The sequence below is a fragment of the Takifugu flavidus genome, chromosome 1 (genome assembly GCF_003711565.1).
Source record: "Takifugu flavidus isolate HTHZ2018 chromosome 1, ASM371156v2, whole genome shotgun sequence".
In the NCBI taxonomy this organism is placed as follows: domain Eukaryota; kingdom Metazoa; phylum Chordata; class Actinopteri; order Tetraodontiformes; family Tetraodontidae; genus Takifugu; species Takifugu flavidus.
Window position 1 is genome coordinate 26349930 of NC_079520.1, and position 21364 is coordinate 26371293.

Below are 21364 nucleotides of genomic sequence, written 5' to 3' on the forward strand. Positions count from 1 at the left end.
GATCACAATGCGGCGCGGTAGTTAAAAAAATCAGCCATTCGAGTCGTATTTGGTAGTAATGTTATTTCATTATTATTTTAAAAAGTCATTAAACAATACAGAGCTCGCCACGATTAGTTTAATTTGTACAACCACCGTATCTCCTCTGTCTCCTGCATTTATAGAGCCCATTCGTTTAATTCATCCTTCCGTTAACAAAGAATCGCATGGTTTATACGCTTTATTATTGATGTGACAAACCATATTGACCTGTCCCTTTTATTTTTGTCAAAAAATAAAGTTAATGTAAACAGCTACTTCCAGACTTTGCCCATTAAGGACCAAACCAAAACCCCATAGAATTATCAATGACAAAGAAAATTTGCATACTACCATATTTACACTAAAATAAAGACCCACACAACCAAGTAAACAACAATTCATTTAATAATCTGTGTTCTCTAGGAGGGCATTAAAAGGTATAAAACGGTCATATTAAAATAACTGACCCAGTCTTTCCCCTCTCAGGATACCCACCTTACAGCCTTTTTTTTGACACAAGTACATATATATTTTTTTATTCATCATCACAAGTCCCACTTATCCATGTATATAACTTATTGTTGTCAAAGAAACAGCTTTTACAGTTCAATGTACAAGGCTCCCATAGTCCCAAATGCAAATTTCACATAACCAGTGACACACAGGTAAACCTCCTAGTCAGCAGTCAGAGATGACGTCCTTGAAGAGGCCAGAGGTTGCAATGGACGCTGCTTTATGTTCACAAAAAGTGTTCTGTGAAGCAAGTCCCTCTTTTTCATGACTTGCAACAGACTACTACCTGTGAAGAGAGTACTGGTTGATACTCAGAAAAAAGACAAATAACATAACAGTGAATATATTTATTATTATAGAAGATAATTAATGTTAAGAATAATAATTACAAAGGCAATTTTCTATACTACTATAATCTGGTCCTGCACATATAGTCAAGAGAAGACTGGGAAACAGTTACAGGAAGCTCTAAAGCACTGTTTATACAGTGAAGCACAGTTCATTTCCATTCATCCTTTGGAGGAAAAAAAAAGATGGAATCTCATAACGAAGCTGAGGGTTTTGGTTGAGATTTTTGGGTAAAGCAAGAAACTGAGGTGGGATGCTAACTGACCGATATCCTGCCTTTTGACAATGACAAAAGACATTAAACAGAACAGAAAGCACCAGTTTATTACTGTATTTCTTAACACCCCCATCCACAGAATACAGGCAGGGTTGTAGGGAAGAGCTTTGTAATATCCCATGATTTCACTGATCTGAAGATCAACTGTTGATATATTTCACAGTGTACATCCCTCTGGAAGTAATTTCCAATTCATCTGGAAAAGGCTTGCTTAGAAACATGAATTATAACTAACCTGACAAATGTGAAATAAAAAAGCTGTCCTCTGGCTCTTCCTACAGCTTCCTAAACAGACAGCCATAATAACCAACAGCCTGTATGACCAAAAAAAACAAACAAAAAACCTCTCACAAACAGGATGCACATGAACCATGTACCTTTAAATTGCACTGAGAACCATTGCGCATACTACAAGTCTTGCATTTCCCCCACTGTACAGCATGTCACAGTTCTCCTTTTTTGGGGGAGGGGGCTGGAGCTGGATAGCTTCTGTATTAGTGAGGGTGGTGTTCGACAGTCAGCAAGAGGAAAGGGGGCAGACTGAGAGCAGCACAGTGATCCTGACATTTCCCTTCATCTCCTCCAGTGTCATTCCTGTACTATCTGGACTCTCCATCTTTGTGAGCACTGTACAGTGCCAGCTCGCCGGGCCCACCGAGTCTAGAACTGCGAGGGGGTGTGGCTGACCGGCTGGTGAGGGACGGAATGAGTGGAGGAGGTGCCCCGACTGCCAGAGCTCCCACCAACCCAGCGGGGGATTTTGACAAGATACCATTGGGCATGTGGTGATGGTTCAGAGGACCTAGACGAGCATAGAGCCCAGCATGGTGCTGTGAAGCAGGAGAAGCTCCAGGGGGGAGTGAGTGAGAGAGAAGACCAGGGTGGAGCTGCTCAAGGTGAGTGGCAGTAGCAGCATGAGATGGGCTCGCGAGGTGAGACCCAGCAGGGAGATGTGGGTGCATCCCGAAGTAACGAGCCCGCTCAAAGTCTTCCCTGAGGATCTGGGCACGCTGCTCTTCATCGATCAGTCCTCCTCCTGGTGGTCCAAGGTGAGGAGGGCGGTCAAAGTGGTGGGCCATTAGGCCCAACTCCTGCCGTACAGCAGAGGTGGAGGCAGCAGAGGTAGATGAGGGAGGGTGGTGAGAAGTTGCAGCTGCTACAGCTGCAGCTCTCTCTGCCTCCAGAAAGCGCTGATGCTCGAGGAGACGGGCCACATGTGGATCAGGCCGCAGGGCAAGGTGAGGGTCTGACCTGAGTGACAAAACCTCCCTGCGATGATGCTGCTGTTGAGCTGCAAGTTCTCTCCACGGGTCCCAGGTAAAACTATGCGGACCATGTGGTGGTCCGTGACTCGGGCCATGAGGGAAGCGTTCTCCCGGGCCTACTACCAACCCAGCACCCACTGCACTGCCTAGATATGCTTCAATAGCTCTGGAGCGGTCCAACAAGGAAAGGTGGGTTGGAGGATGGCCTGGAGCATGTGTAAGGAGGGGAACACCAGGGGTCGGAGTCAATGACAAGGATGCGGAAGAAGGCGTACCAGAACTATGTTGGTGTGGGTGGCTGCGAGGTCGGTCGAAGCCGTGATTGGTTGCTGAGGGAGGCAGGGTGATAGGGATATGCTCGGACTCTTCCTTCCGCTCCTCCTTGACTTTAACTGGAGGGAGAAGCAGGGAAGATTTGGACACAGGGGTGGTGGTCCGGTCAGACTTTTTAGCCTGAGACAAAGAGGCGATAGAGGCAGTAGCTGTCGAGGAAGGAATGCCGCCATCTCGGTGGGAGTGTGAATGGTCGCCGTGAAGACCGTGTGCTGTCGAGGCAAGCGAGCGAGGATAGAGGTCCAGAGGAGACGCGGCGGAGCGGTTGGAAGGTGGGGGAGTAGTGAGTGCAGAAGATGAAGACCTCGGCCTGTCCCTCTCTGCTCCTAAAGATGAAGAGCCAAGAGGCAGTCCCCGTGAAGACATGGTCGGTAGTGGTCGCTTCTCTGCATCTCTTTCTCTGTCTCTATTAAAGCTGCGTGTCAGGTCCTCGATAGGCCCGCTGCTCACACCCATGGCGCTGCTGTGACCATTAATATGCGAGACTGGGGTACTGTTCCGAGGTTTGAATGATGGGGCAACTGGAGACATTCTCACAGGTTGTCGTCCATACAGCATATTATCTCTGCAAAAGACAAGGTGCACAAGAGTTACACGAAGGGCATCGTTTAACAAACGACCGCTGGACCATTGGATGTGGGACTTTTTCCGCAGTCGACAGCACTAACAGTAAGTCAGACAATGCTCGCGCGTATACGCTGAACTTCCGTACCTGTCCTTTTCATCCTTGATGTGGGGTATATCTCTCCTCTCACCGTCCTTCCCTCGATCCCTTTCATCCCGCTTGTCTGTTGCTTTAGCCCAACTGGGGCCAGCAGGGAAGGTGGCAGGACCAGCATGTAGACGGTTCCATGGGTCGTGATGGTTAGGATTTGGTAAGCCCCCAACCACAGCAGCAGGTGAATCTTTGTGGCCAAATACAGAGCCCGCTGTGATACAAACAGATATTATATTCTACTTTACAGACAAGAATTTTACATTTATTTGTGTCATAAACATAATTAAATAACGTTGCAAAGATTCCATACATGGTCATGGTTCATATTGTAAAATAAGTGATGATATAATGTAAATAAGGGGGATATCGGCACTAACAATGAGCTAATAATGTCATAGAAGGAAGACGAGCAGCCACATGAACCAATTTGTTTCATCAGAATATGCTGTTAGTGCGATGGTGGGACAAGTTTCTACTTATAAAACTCTGAATTTCTTCCCTCTTCCCGCCCTTTTTCCAAATTGCAACTCACTGACACTTTAAGAACAGCTTTGTTGGAATCGACAGCAATAATTGTAACACCAATCGAAATAATGTGGAACCATGAATGATTTGTGCTGCTCATCTTGGACAAATGCATTGATACTTCCTGGTGGGAGCAACTAGGAAACGCCCTCATACTAGACGTCACAGTGTAGCATCTTTGACATTTTTAAGTAGAGTGAGATCAGAATGGAATAAGAAGCGCCAGAACCATTAGCAATAAAGTCTTTGGCCAGACGTGCTTAAGGTCCATTGTTAAATGAACTCCTTTGTTTTATGTCAACGGAAAATTTCAGAGTTCAATCTTCCACCGTAACACAAGACGGGAGGTTCCATTAGACTGACCCATTGTCGGGCTGCCAAGTCCTCCAAAGGCACCAGAACCAAGGGCTCCCAATGGGGTAAAAGGCGGCGAACGACCATATGGATCTAACACAGTAGAGAGGAAATGTTTTAATAAATGCTTATATCAAGATTTCACACAGGCCACGGGCTCGCATCCGATTTCTTTCTTCAATGACTAAAACTTTGTGGGGCAAGTAACCAGTCAAAGATTTAGTGCATCAAGACGACCAATAACTAGTCTGTTGATCCAAGCTCGCCAAAGCAAACGGTTAAGCATTTGTCATTTTTATTCTTCCATAAAGACACTATTGCCAACAAATGGGCCTTTTGACACAGCTTACCCAGGTGTGCAGGGGGTGGAAGGAAAGAAGAGTGGGCCGTGGGTGGCGCCATAAACTGGGCCGAGGACGGATTGACTGGTCCTACAAGGAAATATTAAAGAGAGGAAGAAAAAAGAGGCAATTTTAATCAAATAAGGCAGAAGATGCACCCGAAAGAGCACTATGGAAAAGGGTGCGACACAAAGGTCCGACAATCACAATCCATTCACATCCTGAAGCTTCTTAAGGAAGAGCCACGGTTATTTATGGACCTGTAGCTGGAAAAAGACTCGGCGGTCTGGTCAGCTCATGAGTGGGAGGTAAGCCTCCTCCTATGGTCCCCAGGGGACCCAGTCCTCCCGCTCCAGGAAGACGAGCCAGCGGGTCACTGCGGAAGTCCAACTTGTGGGGTTCAGCCTGCATCAACTACAGAGAGAGGCAGAGCAATGCCGAGCACATGTCGTCTCGATTAAATCCTCTTAATATAATTATTGAACCCAAATGAATCTGGAAATAATTTAAAGACGTACCTTGACTTTTTTCTGATGGCTTAGAATCATCCAGGCCAAATATACATGCATAGCACACCATTTCCCTGGCTTCTGCAGAATAAATCAATCACAAGGGCTTACTATGTTATTCCCTCAATCTCACATGCACAGAATTAATGCCATTGCACAAAGAGTCAGATCTCCTTTAATATGATCCCTTCTCTTCTTGGAGATAAAGGAAATCACTACAGATAAATGCAGGTTTGCTGAAATAATAATAAAGAACCAATGAAGGAACCAGGTGTATCTAGAAGGATTAAAGGGGGGGGGTGAACAATTACATACATTATACAACAGGGTGAATATCAGGTTCTCTTGGTATCTAACTGTGTGTGCAAGGGCTGAGAGTAGACAAGATCACAAGTGAGATTAGTAAAGAGGGTGAATCAAGCTGTTAGAGTGAAAGCACTAAGAAGCCTCAAAGTTTCAAAGAGCTGTTTTGCTTACATTACTGATTTTCAACGATGTCCCAAATGGATCAGGTAGCTACAAGAGAACAGACCACTTTTTAATCAATATAACTCTCTTCATCAAGAGCGTTAGCGTTAGTGCGCTAACCCGGCCTACGTGCATCCTGACCTAAAGTGGCTGTCCGTATCTTTGGGGGTGACGTGTGGACAAATATCTGAGGGGTAAATGCAGCTACCGCGTTCGAAGCAAACAGGTTGACCTTACCCTGGGGTCTTTAGGCTGCAGGTGATGAGGCACAACCCCGAGACGAGCCGTTATGTCAGGACCGGTTCCCTGAGGGACAAGAGGCTGCCACACAAAGCACAAAACGTCAGCTAAAACGTACGTCCACTTGTGCTCATGTAAAGGCCTGTTGACGGGTGCCAGATCTTTGATAAACAACCTTCCGGTGTTTAGAACACGCCTCATAATTCCTAAAATCCCTCAAACCCCCATTACATCTTAATCTGTAATGCTACACTAATTGTAAAGCTAATGAGCTAACAGCCATTTGAAAATGCATTTGGATCGTACCATTATAATGCAAATGCTACAGCGTTACATTTATTGGGGACTGCAAGAGAAAAATAGTGTCATACACAAATTTAAAGGTGCACATGAAGCACAGGAGCTGCAATAATAAACGCCGTTCCCAGATTCCTTTGCACCCAAGTGCTGGTTCCTCGTGCCAACTGTTCCCGGTAAAACTTATTTCTCACCTTTGGCTGAAACGCTCCTTGCAAGGAGCTGAAAGGCCCAGTAGGAGGAATCACAGGCTGGATATTCGGCACTGAGGGCGGTGGATATTGTGGGAAGAACTGTCACGACACACAAAGCACACATGGTTCAGTGAGCAGTGACAGAGAGCCATTTACAACAACCTCGCCATCGCTTCTCACCGGGTGTCGGTATAGACCGTCCATTTTCCCAGGATATTTATCAAACTAAAAGACAAAAGGATTGCAGGGGTTATGCCGCGTACTGGAAGCAACGACACAAAAAAAACCCTCAACTGCGAGGACTTACCAGAGGCGGCGCGGTGGCGGTGGGGTGCAGAAAGGGCGTGAAGTGTTGGTGTGTGTGCGTGTGTTGGTGCTGGTGGTTGTGCTGATGGAACTGAAAGGCGAGGGGTGGGATGCTGGGCTGGTTCTGAGACGCTCGGCCTGACGAGCCCGACGTGGCGCTCGACGCCGACGGGCCGCCGGGCGTGCTGCGGCCTGACGCCGCTGCGTTGTTGTCAGCCCCGGGGGCGCTGCGTCTGCCCTCGCGCTCTGGGAAAGTCACAACATGAGAGTCTAACTCGGGGGGCCACGAAGAGCCGGGCTGGACAGAGCTTTCCTGTTCGCCTTACCTGCCGCAGCCGAGTGGGCGGGGCCTTGGAGCAGAGGCGGAGGGGGAGGCAGGCCGGGAGAGGACGTGAACAGCGTTCCAGAGCTAGCTCGAGATGGAGGTCGGTGGGGCCCTGAGGATGCTGAGCCTCTGGCGGAGGGAGTTGGGGGCCTCATGGAAGATGAAGAGGATCCAACAGCCGAAGCAGATGACGGAGGTTTCACAGGCGTGCTGCTCCTAAAGGAGGAGAAGGAGTCAGCACAGCTGCAGCCCAGAGACAGAGAGGAGGACTAGCTCCTTATTGAAGGAGGGGAAATACCTGTTGTGGTGGTATATGGAGTGAGACCGTCCAGGCAAAGTGAGGAAGGGTTTGGGTTTGGAGAGCGGCGGGCTGCCGTTGCCGTTAAACGGGCTCGGCCGGGAGGCGGTGGCAGAGGCAGTGATGGGAGAAGGCAGGCGAGAGAAGGGCGCAGAGGAGGTAGAAGAACAAATAGGCTCCGGGAAGTGCTGCTCCAGGCTTTTCTCCTGACTCCGCTCCAGGCCGGACACCCTGGGCGTGACCATCAACCTGGACGCTCCGCCGGTGCGGGCCGGCAGGGTCGGGCAGCTCTTGCCCACCGAGGTGCCCATAGCTGAGGGGGTGGGCTCAGCAACTTAAGAGGACGACATCAAACTCAAATTACAAAACCACCCAAAAACGGCAAATATGAACAACCTCGTTGAAAGGAACTTATCCTGCAGGTCCAACAAGTCCCTGTTCCAACACAACTGTTTGTTTTTACCTTTTCTTGTGCTGACGGTGAAAACTGGGTCGATTTCGTTGTCAGAAGCCTAAAAGACAAGAAACCCATTTTAACCGACTCAGAAAATGAAAGTAAAACTCCGACCAGAGCGGCGAACGCCAAACCTTGTCCCCCGTGTCGCTCTCGGTGTCACACTGGAACAAAAAAAAGGGAGAACTTGTGATTTCTGTTCCTACCCGAGTCAAAACTCACGCTCAGTGAGAAGAAACTTACAATATAACCCGTCTCCATGGGGTGTCCCTAAAAAAGAGAAGGGAGAGCTTGAGGTGATGCTCGTGGGCAGGTGATCCGACAGAGAGGCCTCTGCAGCCACTCACCTCTAACCTCCTCCTCTTCTTCCTGTTATTTTTCCAACAGCTGCTGGAGTAACTGTGCGCAGCTCCTTCCTCAGGCTCCGACAGCGGCCCCCCACCATTCTCCTCCGGCCCCCTCTTCCCCTTGTTCCTCCTTCCCAACAGATCCGTGCGCTGGCTGGGCTTCAGAGAGCAGTCCATCTGACAAGGAGATCAGAAATTCATGAATTAGACAGGACAGATAATGGGAATAAGGGTGAGGACGCGGGGAAGGATCCTGGGCTCCGTAGCTCCGGCTGATCAAGTTTCCAAACTTGCTCCGGGACTGTAAAAAATGGAACGATCCAAAGCACCATCCTTCGTTTATGCTACGTTCCGTCCACAGGTCTCCTGGTTCTGGTGCATTTTAAATGAAAACACAATTCAACAACATGACGGTAGGCGCGGGCATTTTGGATTAAAGGATAAACTCACATTAACCATAATTATATCAGCATCTATGTTATTTAAATAATAAATAAGAACTCCAGGTGCTGACTTGCTGAGCCTGATAAATTCAAACAGGAAATTTAAAAACTGCCGGAGGAAATTGCCACATTCCACCTTTAAACACACCAGCGTTCACCTTGTTCAATGGGCAGAGCGTAGATATCCCATAATACCATCTCCTGCTTCAAGAGAGGGCAGAAAACAATGCAAGTTTCTATAAACTGGCAGTTTTAGAACCGACTATAACGTGAAGTTTCCTCTCCTGAACGAATGTTTCGGCATCAATTCCTCTCATAACTTCAGTTTATTCCACAAAATTCCAGCAGCACCACTCAGATCTTTACCCGTAAAGGGAATTGAAGCGTGCGCCGTGCGGCAGGGTTTCTTGGACGAGATTAAAACCAAGTATTTAATCCAGGTGCTTAAAGAAGCCAGTGGCTGCTGCTGATACACGTCCAGAGGAGCCCGCTGGCACCTCAGAGAACCAGAACATGAAAAATGCAGCCATCTCCAGAGCAATGCCTCGGGGTTGGGGGGTTGGACCCAGTGGATCTCTCTCTCCAAACAAGGAATCTGTCAGGAAGCAGCTCTTTCACTCATTTAGCTGCAGAAACGGAGGCTAATGGATTCCAGTGATGGAGGGGGGGGGGGCAAGAGGACAATTAAAACCTGTCATTCATGTCTGCTCTGCTGCCTCACACACTAATCATCCTGCCTGGGGGGGGGGGGGGGGGTAATAAAAGTGTGTGAATGAGGAGTAAACAGGTAAATATTTACCTCCAGCGCCTCCAGGCTAATGAAGCTCGCGATGGCGAAGCCGTCAATGACGTCTTCCTCGCAGGACACCGACTCTCGCTTTCTCCGTCGCGGAGGCCTGTGTCTTCCAAAACCGGGCCGACATTCTCTATTACCGGGACCCAGGACACTGTTGGTCCCACAAGCCTCCCGATCCGAGCCCGAGGACATGGACGTGGCCCGCTCCTGTGCCAGGTCCACTCTCCGCCGCCGCCGCTCCCTATCGCGCTGCGAACGGGACCGTCGGCTCTGCCTGAATCCAGTGCTTCGGCTCGGGCCCTCCATAATCAAACCTCCTTTTTTTTCCAACTCCGGGGAAAACAAAGGCACTTTATTCGAGTCCCAGTCCGGTTTCGGGCACCGAACCGCAGATAAACACAACCACACAGGCCCTCGCAGGAGCCCTGTTAAAATGGCGTTAATGGAACCAGTGGCTATTATTTACCGTCCTTTGACAACAGTCTATTGGCACCAGTGCCGATCTTTCGGCGAAATTTGAGTGTCATTTCACTAAACCTGGGCGTGAACTCGGAAAACGACCGAAATCTAAAGACCTAAAACGTGTACAAAAGTCAAGACATAGTAGATTGTGTCTATTTTGAGGCTAATGGTAGCTAGCTAACAAGCGATAAACCCGACAACCTAAGTTGTACGCATGTAAACAAAAAAGCAAGTCTGCTCGGTTAAGGTACTCAAAAGCAGGGCCAGATCTCCACTAGACAGAGGGTTTTTTGTTTTTTAAAAGAAAAATATGCCAGTGTTGGTACTGCCCAACACCAACGATGCAGAATTTATCAAATATTGCTCAGGGTTACAATTTTATTTTCCCGTTAGCTAAATTGAAGTTAGCCTGTTAGCTAGGCCGCTTATCTTATATTGACACCAACAGGCTGTTGATCATGACATTATCCTGTGGTAATGCAAAACGTTAATCATCAATGTTGACAGGTAGTATAAAGTACTTACAACCCAGGTAGTTAAAGGTGCTGCCCGGCTTACTTAACTCATGTCATTGGTAGCTAACGTTGGTCAGTGTTGACTCTGGCCAATTAGCTAATGTTCATTTGGATAGCATGTAAACGGCTAACCCAATAAGTACTGTGTAGTCAACCAGCAAGCCAAGAATAAATTTATATTCTTCAAATGTATCTTTAAAGACTGATGCGCCGAGCAATCAAGTGTGACGCTAACTAATATTGGGCAGCCTCTATAGCGATTCTTCTGTGTCTGTAACGAAATCGGTCGATAGTAATGGAGGAGTTCGCATCACACCAAAAGAAAGACGTAACGTTAGCACTCTGGCTATGTAGCGTTAGCCGATTCAGCTGTTAGCCAGCTAAACCACAAGCAAGACCTTTTAAATTTTTACGGAGGCAAGAAAACGCGGAAGGTTTTGTGTAACCGATCATCCCAAAAACATCAATATCTCACGTATTCACGGGCATCCTTCAATCGTTTTCACCTCCAGTGAAGAAAAAAAAAATCAAGGCCCATATATTAAAGCCTCGCTGTCGATTTCATAAACGAGGGTGTCGGCCAAGCCCCCGTTGGGCTGGGCAGCTCCTGCATACAGCCTTCCCCGTGTAATCCAGTGTTTAGGATTAGTTGGGCCACTCTCCGTCGTTCCCAAGCATTCGTTTTTCACACTAAATCCAGTGTGCAAATATGAAGAAAGACGCAGGACGACTCCAGTGCTTCCCCTTCACAAGTTTCCACCAATTTAGAAATTTATCGGGAAAATCATTGAGACACAACCCTTGTCAGCCGTGCAGTGCATTGTGTGCGCCACTCTTCTTCTCCAGTCACCGAACAGTCGGTTCGGCCGCCCCCTGCGTCACAGCGCCCCCTAGAGGAAACACGCCGCTCGGTCGCCAGTATTGTTCCGAAAACTGTCCCAAACACTCGTTGCCTTTTAAGGACGTAAATTACCTTCTTTTTTTGTAATTGTGGATCTTTTAATTTTTATTATAGTCCAGAAAGTAGTTTTACAAGAAACTATTTGAGGTTATTTCATTTTATGATGTATAAGGTTGATTTGTAATATATCTTTCATCCAGATGTGTAAAGTTACTTCACCAAATTCTGTGATTTGGGGATTTACATACACAGGGAGAGCTTGATTTACCTGTATTTCATATTTTTAACTATAACATTAAATTATCAAATAACATATTCAAGTTAGCTTAGTATGAATGACGACATCCCCTAAAGGAATGGAAAAGTCAAAGTGGACAGATGGTTTTAATGATTATGAATACAGACAATTTAAAACAAGATACGGTCTCACAACATCTCGCCAAAGTCCTGCAGTCCGATTGGTGTCTCCATGAACCCGGATAAATGATGTTAGAGCTGGATTACTGCTGTTTAAGAAGCTGGGGACTTCATGTAAACTCACAAGAACATGACGTACGTTCATTTTCCTCTTGCTTCTCAACTTTAAATATCAAAGCCCCATAACGAGCAAAGCACTCGTGATATCAACCACCAGAGACTTTAAAGGCTCATGATAGATTGCGTGAGCCTAATTGGTTGATCTGTCTGGATCGCAGCACCGAGTGGAGCAGAATGCCTGCAGCTACGGAGACATTAAGCGATTCAACACCTGGAAGCAGGTTTCTGCCAGCTGGGATGGTGAGAAGGGCCTGGCAGAGGGAGAGAAGCTCCCGAGACAAGCCCCCCCCTTCGCCCCCCATCAGCAGCAGCGTGGGTTTAGTCAACTGAAAGTCTGAACACCGGAGGATGGGGGTGTGCATCGCCTCTGCATCAGTTCCCACGCTGCCCACCACCTGCCAGCCCTGTGCCACCTTCATCCTGAGCAGATCTTCCAGGCTTTCATAGCCGTACACCTCCATCACCTCCATGACGCCCGAGCTGGCTTTGCTGACGACAGGGGACAACGGACAGCTTCTGTGGAGGCTGCTGGCGACTCTGTCCACTCCCAGGAAGTAGGCAGAGCGAAGAATAGCTCCCAGATTCATGGGGTCCTGAATTTCCTCCAGGACAAGCCAGAGAGGGGGGCCGTTATTGCCTTTATCCCCGAGTGTGTTGCGGGAGGCTTTAGTGAGATAGTCCAGTCGACTGGCCTGCAGACACACGCCTTGATGAACTCGGCCCAAACACATCTTGTCCAAGTCCTTTTTGCCGACGTGACAGATTTGTACTCGCCGAGAATGAGCCTCCTCACACACCTTCAACACAGAGGCCCTTTGTGTGGCTTCTCCATCTTTCACAAACAGTTTAAAGGCCTTCCTGCGACCCTGAGACAGAGCCAAGAAACACGGAGCAATGCCAAAAACAACGTCGTGGTTCTCTGAATTGGAGTCCAGGGTTGCCTTCTGTCCTAGCTGCCTCCCCTCCACCCCAGGAAAATCCTCCAGACACAGTTTCCTGAGTTCCGATGACACCTTGCTCTCATTATTTTTCTTGTGTTTGTAGTTGTATCCCGGGACCTGAACGGACCTCTCGTGATTCAACTCTCTGCGGTCTCTCTTCTTCACGAAAGGACTAATTCTTCTGTTCTCAGGGAGCAGGAAAGAAGATGTAACATGATAAGAGGCAGACCGCAGTCTTGAATTTAGTGCATCTATGTTCAGTCTTGTCCAAGCGTTTACCACCTTGTAGTGACGCATGTTGCAATAGCCCAGAAATGTCCAGAGGCACCAAGAATACCTAGTTTAATTTAAATTTATTAAAGCTTACTTACCCATAAATCAAACAACAAACTTTAAAATTGATCCAACCAGAAACACGAAGAGTTTCCGTCTAAATTGCTATTTCACTGGATAAAAACTCACGTGTGCAATCAAGATGCGCAAAGTGCGCAGGATTAAGACCGGATGTGGAGATATTTTGACCTATAAAATAAAAGACCGATATTTACTCCGCGTCAAAACAAAAACAAACTAGTAGAATATTTTTGACTTTTTGCATTTGTTTGTATTAAGATAATGTTAAAAAAGGAACCCAGGTAACTATGCCGTCAAGCTAACTGGGACAAAACAGGAAATTGTAAATGAGCGATTTTGTCTAATAAAATTAAAATCATAGTAAAACACATACGTAGACCGTTGGTCTTGATTTGTGAAGCTTTGTGAAAAGGAATAAGAAAAGACCAGTGAAATGAGGAAAATATTTGCACAATGGAAATAAACGACAAACGTGATCGCTTGTGTTGGTTTATTTTGAAAGGCACAGTTCTTTCCTTTTATCGCCGTTACAGTAACTTCAAGTCGCTGACGTAATGAACAGTGCGCGGCTGCGTCATTTCCCGGAAGTAGAAATAACTTCAACACGGAAGTGAAGTGAAGAAATCAAAATAATTTGTTTCTAAAAGACGGCCCGAGCGTCGTGTAGCATCTGAATAACTACAGTTTTACATCAAGTCGGCTACAAGGTAGGTTAACATAAAGCAGGGGAGACTGTCTTACGCTTTTGGTTGATCCTGGGCTGTTGAGAGAGCGTAAACACGGCTGACTACTGTATCCGAAATAGGCCTCTATATGACTCCAGCGAGTAATATATTTTCCATGTGTTCAAGCGATGACAAGAGACCAACACAACCAAACGGTATAAAAAACGGACTGTTAACTGTTCAAACACCGTGTTTCTGGTTTGTTTGCCAAGTCCAACTGTTGAAGTCCCACTTTGCGTTCACGAATACATGTTTGATGACGCGTGTGTGGAAAGTTTCACTACAATAAACTCTGATTTTCACAATTAGACAGATCGTAAATGTAAAGTGTTGGGATTAGCTGATCATTTAACCATGTAGACAAAACTGACATGACCAAGAACCCCTGGAGACAGACTGGATAAGTTCTGTGTGAGTTATATTGAAATGATGACGTCAGAGGGAGTATTTTCAAATTATTTTCAATCCTAAATCACTTTGGTTCTATGTCACGTCTCAAATATTTCCTGAATTATGAAAGAAGGCCCATTGTAGCCGTCCAACCCGGCTACATATATGGCCAAGGCTTTGATAATCAATTGGAATATTGAAAATGTCCTGGAGCAACATGTATATGAGTTGATGACTGTAGTTCTTTTTGCTACTTCAAAGCAGCGTTTTATATATATCAAAGTCCTTTTGACAGTTGAAGATTAAGCGTCATGACAGGTGGGAGATTTTAAAATACCTAAAATGACAAACTAAACCCAGAGAATATCTGTCAGTTCATTTTTTGCATGACGATGGCTTATTAATTTCCCTCTCTTTGAATAGATGGAATTCATTTTTGGAAGAAGGAAGACTCCGGAGCAGATGTTAAGGGAGAATCAGAGGCTCCTCAACCGAGCCATGAGAGACCTTGACAGAGAACGACAGAAACTGGAGCAACAGGAGAAGAAGATCATTGCTGACATAAAGAAAATGGCCAAACAGGGACAGATGGTTAGGAAAAAAAACCTGCTTTTGCTGCATTGAAGGGATTAATGATAAGTATTAAATGACTGCTATTTCATTTCCGTAGGACGCTGTAAAGATCATGGCTAAAGATTTGGTCCGCACCCGGCGGTACGTCAAGAAGTTCATCTTGATGAAAGCCAACATTCAAGCTGTCAGTCTGAAGATACAGACGCTCAAGTCAAACAACAGCATGGCCCAGGCGATGAAAGGGGTGACCAAGGCCATGGCCACCATGAACAAACAGGTGTGTCTGAAGAATCCCTGACACGGAAGCACCACGAGGAGCTTGTTGTGTTGACCAGCTGATGTTTCCACAGCTGAAGCTACCACAGATCCAGAAGATCATGATGGAGTTTGAGAAGCAGAGTGAAATGATGGACATGAAAGAGGAGATGATGAACGACGCCATCGACGATGCCATGGGCGACGAAGACGACGAGGAGGAGAGGTTAGAACGGATTCCGCTGCTTCACTGTGCTTTTATTTTTTAGATTAAAGAAGGGAAAGGAATCGCCACCGTGTAACACAGACATGAACAATTTGATGAAACTAATGTTAATTTGGTAAAATGCCAGAAACATTAGGAATTTGAGAAGCACAAACCTGGTGGAAATCTCAGCTGATCCATCCAGGTTGATCAAAGACAGTGGATGCGGGATTGGTTTGAAATGGTTTCATGTGTTTTTGGTGAATACACCTGCTAAAATGTAAATGTTTTCTCTCTTTTTCGCCCCTTTCTCACTGCTTTTTTCCGCTTCACGTGCAGCGACGCCATCGTGTCCCAGGTTCTGGATGAACTGGGTCTCAATCTATCGGACGAACTCTCAAGTGAGAAGCTCGTGCTGCCGTTTCTGTCGCCTCCCTTCTCTTCCATTTCTCACATCACCTCCTGTCGGTTCCAGATCTTCCGAGCACCGGAGGAAGCTTGTCGGTAGCGGCGGGGAAGAAAGCCGAGCCCCAGGCCGCCGTGGCCGACGCGGACGCCGACCTGGAGGAGCGACTGAACAACCTCCGGAGAGACTGAGCAGTGGCGGCCGCAGAAGCCGTCGATACAAACGTACTCGAATTTCTGCGATTGGGTTCCTTTTCTTGGCGTCACTGGCGCAACACTATCTGTCTGAGCAGTGTTCTGAGGCCGTTTGGCTTCCTGTTTGCTGCATTTTTCATTTACTGAGCTTATTATGTTTAATCAGCAGTTTCCAGCCTACAGGGATCATTAATCTCCCACCTGTAGGTGTAGACGTTTTCTATCTCACTGAATGACTTTGCCCAACTCTCTGAAAGTGATTGTCAGTGTAAATGCTAACCATCGTGGCGCGTTTTCAGTTTCGATTAACACTAAAAATGCTTCCGTGAACCCAGAATGAGTTGGTCACATGACCAAAGGTTTTTTTTGGGGGGTTTTCCTGAGAAAAGCCTCGATGATTTTCATGTTTATTTGTGGTGTATAAAATGTTATCTGATATCCTTAATTTCTATATATTTACAATCAGGACAGTTGATATTTTCACGCGCATCTTGACATAACTGATGTTGTCACGGATACACGCATCCCAGAGTGAAACGTCACTCCTGTTTGTTGCTGGTGGGAATTTCCCCAAAATGCTCAACAAGTTGCTGCCGAAGTCTTTTAGACGGACTGTCTCTGTTCAATAAAGTTTGGTTTCCTCATATGTAGCAGGTTGAAGTTTATCATTTCATGGGGAAAATTAAAACAGGTCTTTTAAAGACGGCTGGTCAAATATTGCGCCTGATAATTGCTCCACTCCTCTTTCTCCACCTTTGTGTCAAACTGGTAAAACCTCATATTTGCTGCAGGTGAACCTTCGAGTGTGAAAATGGCTCCCGAGTTATTTAAGAACTCCCAAAGGTTGGTGACAAATGTTCAGCGTTTAAAAAAATCAAGTCTCAGATGTGTTAGTTTTATTTCCCCCCCCCATATCCGAACTTTCAAACCTGTCAATTTGTCAACATACAATCAAAGAACAATATTGAATCACTTCCAACATTAAATAATAAAAAAATAACAGCCATGTTTTATGTACATTTGTTTCTGAAAGCTATGTACATAAAGAAAACAAACTTCTTTTTTTTTTTGCCTCCACATAAATCTGGTAACCGAAGCGGGAAGCCGTTTGCGTCGCCATGGAGACGTGCAGGTCAGAACCAAGCGCTGCAACTGGGAGTCAGTCCAGGGGGGGAATATTGACTGGCAGCGTACTGGTGCTCACTAGAACTACAGCCGGACGCGTCCTTACGGAGACCATGCGGAAACACCGGACCCAGCTGACACGACCGGACTTACAGGCAGCAGAACGATCAGGAAAATAAGATCATATATGTACGTCGCAGTCAAATCACCGTATGATGAGGCAGCACTTCTCAACAGCCATGCTATTCCCATCAATGTTGCCATTTTTCTCCCACCAGCGGAGAGTTTTCTTGGTTATGGGGTTAAACCATGCGGGCCTGTTTTAGTTGACACAGCTAAGTAGAGTTCATGCACTTACATTAGTAAAAAGAACACTGAGGATGACTGGAATTGCCTGCCGACCGGAATCCCCCAACAGCCGGTTCTTATTACCTTTGATTGGCTATAAATGCGTTTCTTTTGAAATGAGATCATGCTGAATGTGGCTCACGACTCCCGGTGTGACAATAAACATCAATATCTCAAGTTGTGATTCAACAATAAAGGCAATATACAGAACAATAGTCAGATTTGGACTTCTCCCCCCCCCCACTTAGGTTGCAAGAATGGCTGTTAAGCATAAGCAGAATAAGAAGCCGTATTGCTCAGGACATACAGGGTTTTTTTTTTTCTTCTCTCCTCACCACATGTGAGCTGAAGATTAATGTTCATTTTCAGAACGGGACCCTCCTCTTCTGGTGTTCTAATCTGTTTAAAGTAGTGCAGACTTTGCCCGGGATGTTTACATCATTTAGAAACTGCGCCACAGAACAGGGAATCGCCTGTTCAGAGGGGTCGGACGAGTCGGGGACGCTGACTATTCTACAGGGGATCAGCCGGTGGCGTGCGGAGACTCATCACCTTTGAAAGCAACGGCATTTAAACGCAGCGGCGGGAAACTCGTCTTTTTCTCCCGTCAAACAACACGCACGCTCCCTCTAACCCGGGCCGCCGTCGGTGGCGCTTCACTTCCGACAAGTCCGGTGAGGCGTGTGTTTTTTGGGCACCTCGATGCGACACCGACTTCGGTCGTCCAGCCAGGGCAGCTCAAAGTTTCTGCAGGAACAGACGAAAACAAGCTTTCAGCCAGCAGAAATAACAGAGAGGCTGATACAGTCGCTATGGCAACTTACTCTTGTGACAGTTTGGGCAGCGGGCGGCCAAACGCAACCACGGGCAGGAAGGGAGTTATCACTATGGTTTCAACTGCCAGAGGGGGAAAAAAAGAGGTTAAAATCTCCAAGAAGCAAACGGCAGCGGAAAAGGCAGCGGCGTGCACGAACCGTCTTCGGTGTCGGGGTAGAAGGACGAAAGCTCTGGCTCCGCCTCCGTGATGACCTTCTTCCTGTTCATGCGCTGCTGCAATCGCTGGAACATGCGCTGCTCTCTGATTCGCTGAATGTCCCATCTGAGGATTCAAAAGCAACAGGGGAGCTCAGTTTGCTTCCACCCACACGCCAACGGGGGGCGCGGCGTTCCTATACGAACGCCACGAGGACGTTGGTACCTTTTCCTTCTTTTCTCATCCAACTCCAGCTTCATGTGGCGTTTCAAATACACGTTATCTTCCAGCAGCTGAAAGAACACACGAGAGCTGGTTAAGGTCGTAAATCCGCGGTCACCAGGTGGATTTTTAGGATTCAGGTTTGTCTGACCTCGGGGGGGACAAAGGAAGGTTCCTCATCCAAGGGCTCGATGTGATTTTCCCTCCATGATGGAACTAGAAGTTGGAGAAGAAGAATTTTTTAGACATATGTGTTTTCAGCTCATCTGACAAAGTGATTAAAGTTACTGGCTGCAACTTTGAGCTGGACTCTAACGCCAATTACGGAAGGTGGCACCAAGACGACGTCTTCACGAATGAAAGCACTTCTATTCTCTCGCCACCTTTGGAAATGTTTTCACCCATCTTCTGTCTCGTTTTGGGCTAATCTCATCTAGCAACCAGCTAAATTGACCCAGAATATTAGAATAATCTGAGAGAGTTGGGTAAATGTCCTCAAGGAGGGGGGGGGGGTTCAAAACCGCAGCCAGGAACTTTAAAGATGGGATATAGGTTAGGCTTACAAACAATGAGCATATCATGTACTACATGAGGAGTCCACTCACTGGCCACCTCTTCCTCCTTCTTAGGGGAAGTTTCACGCAGAGGGGACAGCGGGGGCTGGTTCCAGCAACACAGGTACATCTCTGTGGTCGACATGAAGGGCAAATCTTCAATGTGACAGCTGGCCTCAGGTTCTTCTTTGCAGGTGAGCATCATGTCCCTTTCTGCCACCGGCCGCGCGGGCACCACCTTCTCTGGGGTTTCTTTACTGCGCAGCTCTCTTTGATTCGGAGAGCCCGGCTGAAGCTCGGCTTTCTGGGGGCTCAGTTTGGAACTTTTGCCGCGCGATTTTTGAACTTTGGAATCTCCAAAGCACGATTTCCTGTTGGAGTAAGGAACATAATTGGAGAATTGATGTAACCCCTGCGGGCTTTTTCATAACAATTTTCATTACATTAACTTCTTTTACCTCTTTTGACCTTTGCCATCACGGCTGAAGGGGAGCTGGGTGGCTGCATTGGATTGTGGACTCTCCTCGATGTCCAAATCCCACATGTCGTCTTTGTCAGGCGTCCATGATTCCAGGGGCTGGAAGAGCCGCTTGTCACGGGGCGGGTCTTTCCTCGTGAGCTGCAGGCGACGCTCCATACGCTCAATGCGTGCCAGCAGCTTCAAAAGAGGACACGATTATGAGCTTCACCCCTTTTAAAGTGGAACAGAAATGGTTGGGAGTATTAAAAAAACAAACGTACCGTCTCCTTGTCTGCTTTAAGTTCATCTATCTCTTTGTCCTTGGACTGCAGCTGTTGTTGCTGTTGTTCGATGAGGTCCAGTTGCAGGAGGAGAATCTGCCGGAGGCAGTTGGCCTGTGCGTGAGGGTTGGCAGGGTTCTTCCTGAGGTTCCTCCACTTGCCCTCAGAGGAGAGTTCGATGGACGCAGAGCCAAGGACTCCGGGGACGACCCCCTTCACAGTGTCATCAGCACCGGCATCCTTGGGGTTATTGTTCATAGCCATCTGAGGGTTATCCATAGTATCAGCAGAGAGGGGTTTACCTTTCACTGGGGTTCCCTCACCCCCCATTTGTCTGACAGGGGACAATACCCCCACGTTAATTTTGTCTCCTTGAACTAATCTTGCAACCGCGTTAGAGAGGGAAACTTTACTTGTCATGTAATTCTGGTCTGAGTCTTTTGGTTTGCTCGGGATTGGGCCCTCTGCTAGTGTTCAACATGTACACCCAGGTGGCGGGACTCCGCCTCGTGTCTGTCCCGAAATGCGTTGAGAACCAGTCAACGATCCCCGTCTTTGAACCCAGTGTTGATCTGGAAGTCATGGCGTCTCCAGCGGCTCCCCATCCTGCAGCGCCTCGGTGGTGCAATTCCCAGCAACCTCCTTCACAGAGCCGCTACCCTGCACAACAATAAAAACAAAGCCATTCGCGGCCTTAATGCTCGACTGGAAACTTGGTGTACATCGTGAGAGGATTAGAAACAACCACTCATACTTCAACAAAACCAGGAAAACTACAATGCCGAAATCCTACCATGTCCCGGACACCTTTTCCTAAATACGTTGGCCGGTAAGATATTCAAGCTTCATGCGGATAATAACCGCCGCAGCCAAAAAAAAGAAGAAAACCCGACGCAAATTTAAACACAAGTCAGTTGTCGTCGTGAAGAATTAAAGTCAATTGGGTGCTGAGGATCAGACTGCAGCATGAGGACCTCAAGCCCCAGCCGGGAGTGGCTGTGCAGGACACTAGCAGCAGGCATCGCCTCCATTTTGGATCTCGCGAAATCATGAAAAACAATAACAGCTAGCTACTCGGCTAACACTAGCCGCGTCGGGTTCAGGCGAGCCAAACCACGAAGGGGACGCCGCCACTAGCTGGAGCCACTCGTTATCCGGACCATCGCGGTTTTAGTCGCACGCTGTTATGTATTCTGACCTTACCTCGGCGACAATTCAGGCCGAGCGGCTAGTGCCTTCATGTTCCCTCCTTAAGACTTGTTTTAAACCGTTGCCCAGGGCGCATGCGCAATTTCCTGGCTGGCCAATTCTTGTTTTGAAAATGGAGTCCAACGGCTGCCGATAGAGGGAGACAACGAGCTACTATACGGAAATCAATGAGTTAATTTTAACGTTCAAGTTAACCTTTCCATACACAGTTTTTTTAAATCATGATAAAACAGACTATATCGAGTCTGGTCTGTTCTTACATGGATCCAGGGACTTCCAATAAATTTATCAGTCATGTGTCTTGGCCGTATTTTGGGCGGGTCCATTCCAGTCGTTGTCATTGCACCGTCGCGTCGCTAGGG

The 21364-nt window shown here is 47.1% G+C and overlaps 4 protein-coding genes across 8 annotated transcripts; 1 reads left to right on the forward strand and 3 right to left on the reverse strand.

Moving 5' to 3' along the window:
* Window positions 1-408: 408 nt before the first annotated feature.
* Window positions 409-11186, reverse strand: fbrs (fibrosin). Of its 2 annotated transcripts, XM_057034906.1 has the most exons (18): window positions 9376-11186; window positions 8134-8310; window positions 8030-8056; window positions 7921-7950; window positions 7796-7844; window positions 7333-7666; window positions 7036-7250; window positions 6711-6955; window positions 6584-6628; window positions 6404-6502; window positions 5910-5993; window positions 5682-5720; window positions 5214-5285; window positions 4956-5109; window positions 4705-4785; window positions 4364-4447; window positions 3470-3686; window positions 409-3322 (listed from the first exon to the last, which is right to left on the reverse strand). In XM_057034906.1, the coding sequence occupies exons 1-18, from the start codon at window positions 9676-9678 to the stop codon at window positions 1759-1761; spliced, it is 3819 nt and encodes a 1272-aa protein (XP_056890886.1). In that variant the 5' UTR covers window positions 9679-11186; the 3' UTR covers window positions 409-1758. The 2 variants fall into 2 exon arrangements, with proteins under 2 accessions (XP_056890886.1, XP_056890893.1); XM_057034913.1 differs by lacking the exon at window positions 5682-5720.
* A 429-nt stretch (window positions 11187-11615) lies between these two features.
* Window positions 11616-13228, reverse strand: mrm1 (mitochondrial rRNA methyltransferase 1 homolog (S. cerevisiae)). The gene has a single exon (XM_057034960.1). The coding sequence runs from the start codon at window positions 13023-13025 to the stop codon at window positions 11898-11900; it is 1128 nt and encodes a 375-aa protein (XP_056890940.1). The 5' UTR covers window positions 13026-13228; the 3' UTR covers window positions 11616-11897.
* A 396-nt stretch (window positions 13229-13624) lies between these two features.
* On the forward strand, window positions 13625-16480 carry chmp2a (charged multivesicular body protein 2A). The gene is made up of 6 exons (XM_057035052.1): window positions 13625-13789; window positions 14621-14788; window positions 14868-15047; window positions 15121-15251; window positions 15570-15631; window positions 15706-16480. Exons 2-6 carry the CDS (start codon window positions 14621-14623, stop codon window positions 15825-15827), a joined length of 663 nt encoding a protein of 220 aa, XP_056891032.1. The 5' UTR covers window positions 13625-13789; the 3' UTR covers window positions 15828-16480.
* A 224-nt stretch (window positions 16481-16704) lies between these two features.
* On the reverse strand, window positions 16705-21146 carry msl1b (MSL complex subunit 1b). 4 transcript variants are annotated; one of them, XM_057034951.1, is made up of 9 exons: window positions 20997-21146; window positions 19794-20453; window positions 19511-19710; window positions 19104-19423; window positions 18650-18714; window positions 18502-18569; window positions 18278-18402; window positions 18128-18200; window positions 16705-18050 (listed from the first exon to the last, which is right to left on the reverse strand). In XM_057034951.1, exons 2-9 carry the CDS (start codon window positions 20211-20213, stop codon window positions 17960-17962), a joined length of 1362 nt encoding a protein of 453 aa, XP_056890931.1. In that variant the 5' UTR covers window positions 20214-20453; window positions 20997-21146; the 3' UTR covers window positions 16705-17959. The 4 variants fall into 4 exon arrangements, with proteins under 4 accessions (XP_056890931.1, XP_056890912.1, XP_056890923.1 ...); XM_057034932.1 differs by having other exon boundaries at window positions 19062-19423; XM_057034943.1 differs by having other exon boundaries at window positions 19062-19423; window positions 20992-21077.
* Window positions 21147-21364: the final 218 nt, after the last annotated feature.